The 3,154-nt window shown below is 43.3% G+C and overlaps 1 protein-coding gene across 1 annotated transcript; it reads left to right on the top strand.

Annotated features, from left to right (window-relative positions):
* The first annotated feature begins 920 nt into the window (after positions 1-920).
* LOC121288152 (ATP-sensitive inward rectifier potassium channel 12) lies at positions 921-2,219 on the top strand. Its single transcript, XM_041206551.1, has one exon. The coding sequence runs from the start codon at positions 921-923 to the stop codon at positions 2,217-2,219; it is 1,299 nt and encodes a 432-aa protein (XP_041062485.1).
* The last annotated feature ends 935 nt before the right edge of the window (positions 2,220-3,154 follow it).

Here is a 3,154-nt window from a genome sequence, read left to right as displayed (position 1 = left end):
GTTATCTAGTGATAAATCGAGCCAGTTTCACTGGTTATCCAGTGATAAATCAAGCCAGTTTCACTAGTTATTCAGTGATAAATCGAGCTGGTTTCACTGGTTATCCAGTGATAAATCGAGCTGGTTTCACTGGTTATTCAGTGATAAATCGAGCCGGTTTCACTGGTTATCCAGTGATAAATTGAGCCAGTTTCACTGGTTATCCAGTGATAAATCAAATCAGTTTCACAATCCTGCCACTTGAGTGAAGATGTTTCATTGCTGCACATTGAAAAATTACATCCTGCACCTACCCCCCCCCTCCCAGTTCACTATAATTTAATTAAAACTACACAATGGGTTTGCATATGCTGAATTGTGCTTTTTGGACTGAATGCATATTTTGCAGATGCTGATACTGCTCTGCTTACAACCCTCCATCAAGGCTGCCTATGGCTGACTGTAAGCAAGTATGCAAGAGGCTGTGGGAATTTCTATCTTTCCCAGTTAACCCAATCCTACAATGGGGTGGGGAGAATAAACTGCCCACTGGTCAGTGGCAAAGGTAGAGTTGAGAACTCACACCATGATCTGCTTAAATGGCCGGAGCAGGCTTCGGGGGGATGGCTGGTTGACTAAGTTTGTAAAGGGATAACTCAGTTGACTTCAATGCTAGTGACACAGACCAAAACTCTATTTAACATTTTTGAGTGTGATGTTTGCATTTCTAAATATTGCACATTTTAACCATAATTATTTTCATTTCAGGGTGCTGCACTGACAAGACACTGACAAGGCGAGCCAAGCTGCCTGGACTCAATTCCATTGTCAGAGACTCTACTTTGTTTATTTTTCCTTGGGGGGGTGGGTGGGGGGCTGGGGGCCTTGGCGGTTGGCAAACCGGGCCCCTCAGCTGAAGAAATTTTGTTCTGTGGACAGGAATGACTGGCGCCCGTGACAGCCGTTACAGCATCGTATCCTCAGAAGAAGACAGGCTGAGGTTGACAACCATGCCAGGAATCAACGGCTATGGCAACGGGAAGATCCACACCAGGAGGAAATGCCGTAGTCGCTTTGTGAAGAAGAATGGCCAGTGCAATGTACAGTTTGCAAACATGAGTGACAAGCCCCAGCGGTACATTGCCGATATCTTCACGACTTGCGTGGACGTTCGCTGGCGGTATATGCTGCTGATCTTCTCGCTAGCCTTTGTCATTTCATGGTTGGCTTTCGGCCTGGCCTTCTGGCTTATTGCCCTGATACATGGAGACCTAGAGAACCCTACTGGTGATGAGAACTTCATGCCCTGTGTTTTGCAGGTAAATGGATTCATTGCTGCCTTCCTTTTTTCCATCGAAACCCAGACAACAATAGGGTATGGTTTCCGCTGTGTGACGGAAGAGTGTCCATTGGCCATCTTCTTGGTGGTCTTCCAATCCATCGTAGGTTGCATTATAGACTCATTCATGATTGGTGCCATAATGGCTAAAATGGCACGGCCGAAGAAACGAGCCCAGACCTTACTTTTTAGCCATAACGCAGTAATAGCCATGAGGGATGGCAAACTCTCTCTTATGTGGCGGGTGGGAAATCTGAGGAAAAGTCACATAGTGGAAGCCCATGTCCGGGCTCAATTGATCAAGCCACGGATCACTGAGGAAGGAGAATATATACCCCTTGACCAGATTGACATTGACGTGGGTTTTGATAAAGGATACGATCGTATATTCTTAGTTTCCCCTATAACTATTCTCCATGAGATTGATGAGGAAAGTCCTCTATATGGTATTAGCAAGCAGGACCTGGAGATGGCGGATTTTGAAATTGTGGTCATCCTGGAAGGAATGGTGGAAGCTACAGCAATGACCACACAAGCCCGGAGCTCGTACTTGGCCAGTGAGATTCTGTGGGGTCAGCGTTTCGAACCGGTGCTTTTTGAGGAGAAGGACCAGTACAAAGTGGACTACTCACATTTCCATAAAACCTATGAGGTGCCCACAACCCCCCGATGCAGTGCCAAGGAACTGATGGAAAGCAAGTTCCTTGTTCCCAGCACAAACTCCTTCTGCTATGAGAACGAGTTGGCTTTCATGAGCCGAGATGAGGATGATGAGGTTGATGATGATGACAGCAGGGTCCTGGATGATCCGAGTCCAAACAGCAGCCGGCACGAATTCGACCGATTACAGGCAACTTTGGCATTGGATCAAAGGTCTTACAGAAGGGAGTCTGAGATATGACTTTTGACTGTTATAATGACCCTTTTATCAAATGTAAGAAATGGGATACCAATCATCAAGAGTGCCGTAAAGGATTTTAAAGCTTGCATAGAATTAAGAATTTGATTGTAATGGTGGAGGGAATTCTCACTTATGAAATCTATCTGATTGATAAGTGCAAAGCAGCAGAAAAAGTTAACATTCAATGTGAGTAAAGATAGAATTACTATTGTCATTTTTTTAAAAGATTATGTAACATTGATAAATACCTTCCAATGGATTTAGACATTAATGTAGAAGGTCAAGGAATTGGTCCCAGCAAGACATTGGATCAAGTATTTAGTGATGTATGCAACTGTGGGCTTTAAGGAGAATAGATCTAGAACAAAACCATGATGTTTAGACTTGCAAATAGGCAATTTCAAATTGTCAGACCAGATTTAATGCTTCTTCTGTGGGGTTTTTTTCACCATTTGACATTTTGCTTTGAAAGAAGGCATCTTCATACCAGCTGACAAATGAACAGAGGGCAGAGATGGAAGCTCTGGAATGCGCATCAAGTCAGCCACAGAGTGTATGCGGCTCTATGTCAGCAAGCACAATTACCTGTGCACTTAACTGGTGTGAAGAGCTAGACATTGTATGAGGTGAAAATTGCACAAAGCTCCTGAGGCAAATAAAAAAAATTTCATTCGCGCTCGAGATGTCACATCAATGTCAGTCAAGCAGAATACATTTTTGTAAAAAATAAAGTTCTTTATCTTTAAATACAAATTGCTTCACAAGATTATACTATTGTACAGACCCAGCTAGACTGAGTGCTATTATATATAATGTATATGCCTAGCTAAGGAGAGTGCTGTTCCCATATATTTTATATATAGATATACACACACTCTCTCACATAAACACACACACACACTCACACGTACATACACACACGTACATACACATGC

Source organism: Carcharodon carcharias, chromosome 15, assembly GCF_017639515.1.
Source record: "Carcharodon carcharias isolate sCarCar2 chromosome 15, sCarCar2.pri, whole genome shotgun sequence".
Taxonomy (NCBI): domain Eukaryota; kingdom Metazoa; phylum Chordata; class Chondrichthyes; order Lamniformes; family Lamnidae; genus Carcharodon; species Carcharodon carcharias.
This window is presented reverse-complemented; position numbering and strand designations above follow the sequence as displayed.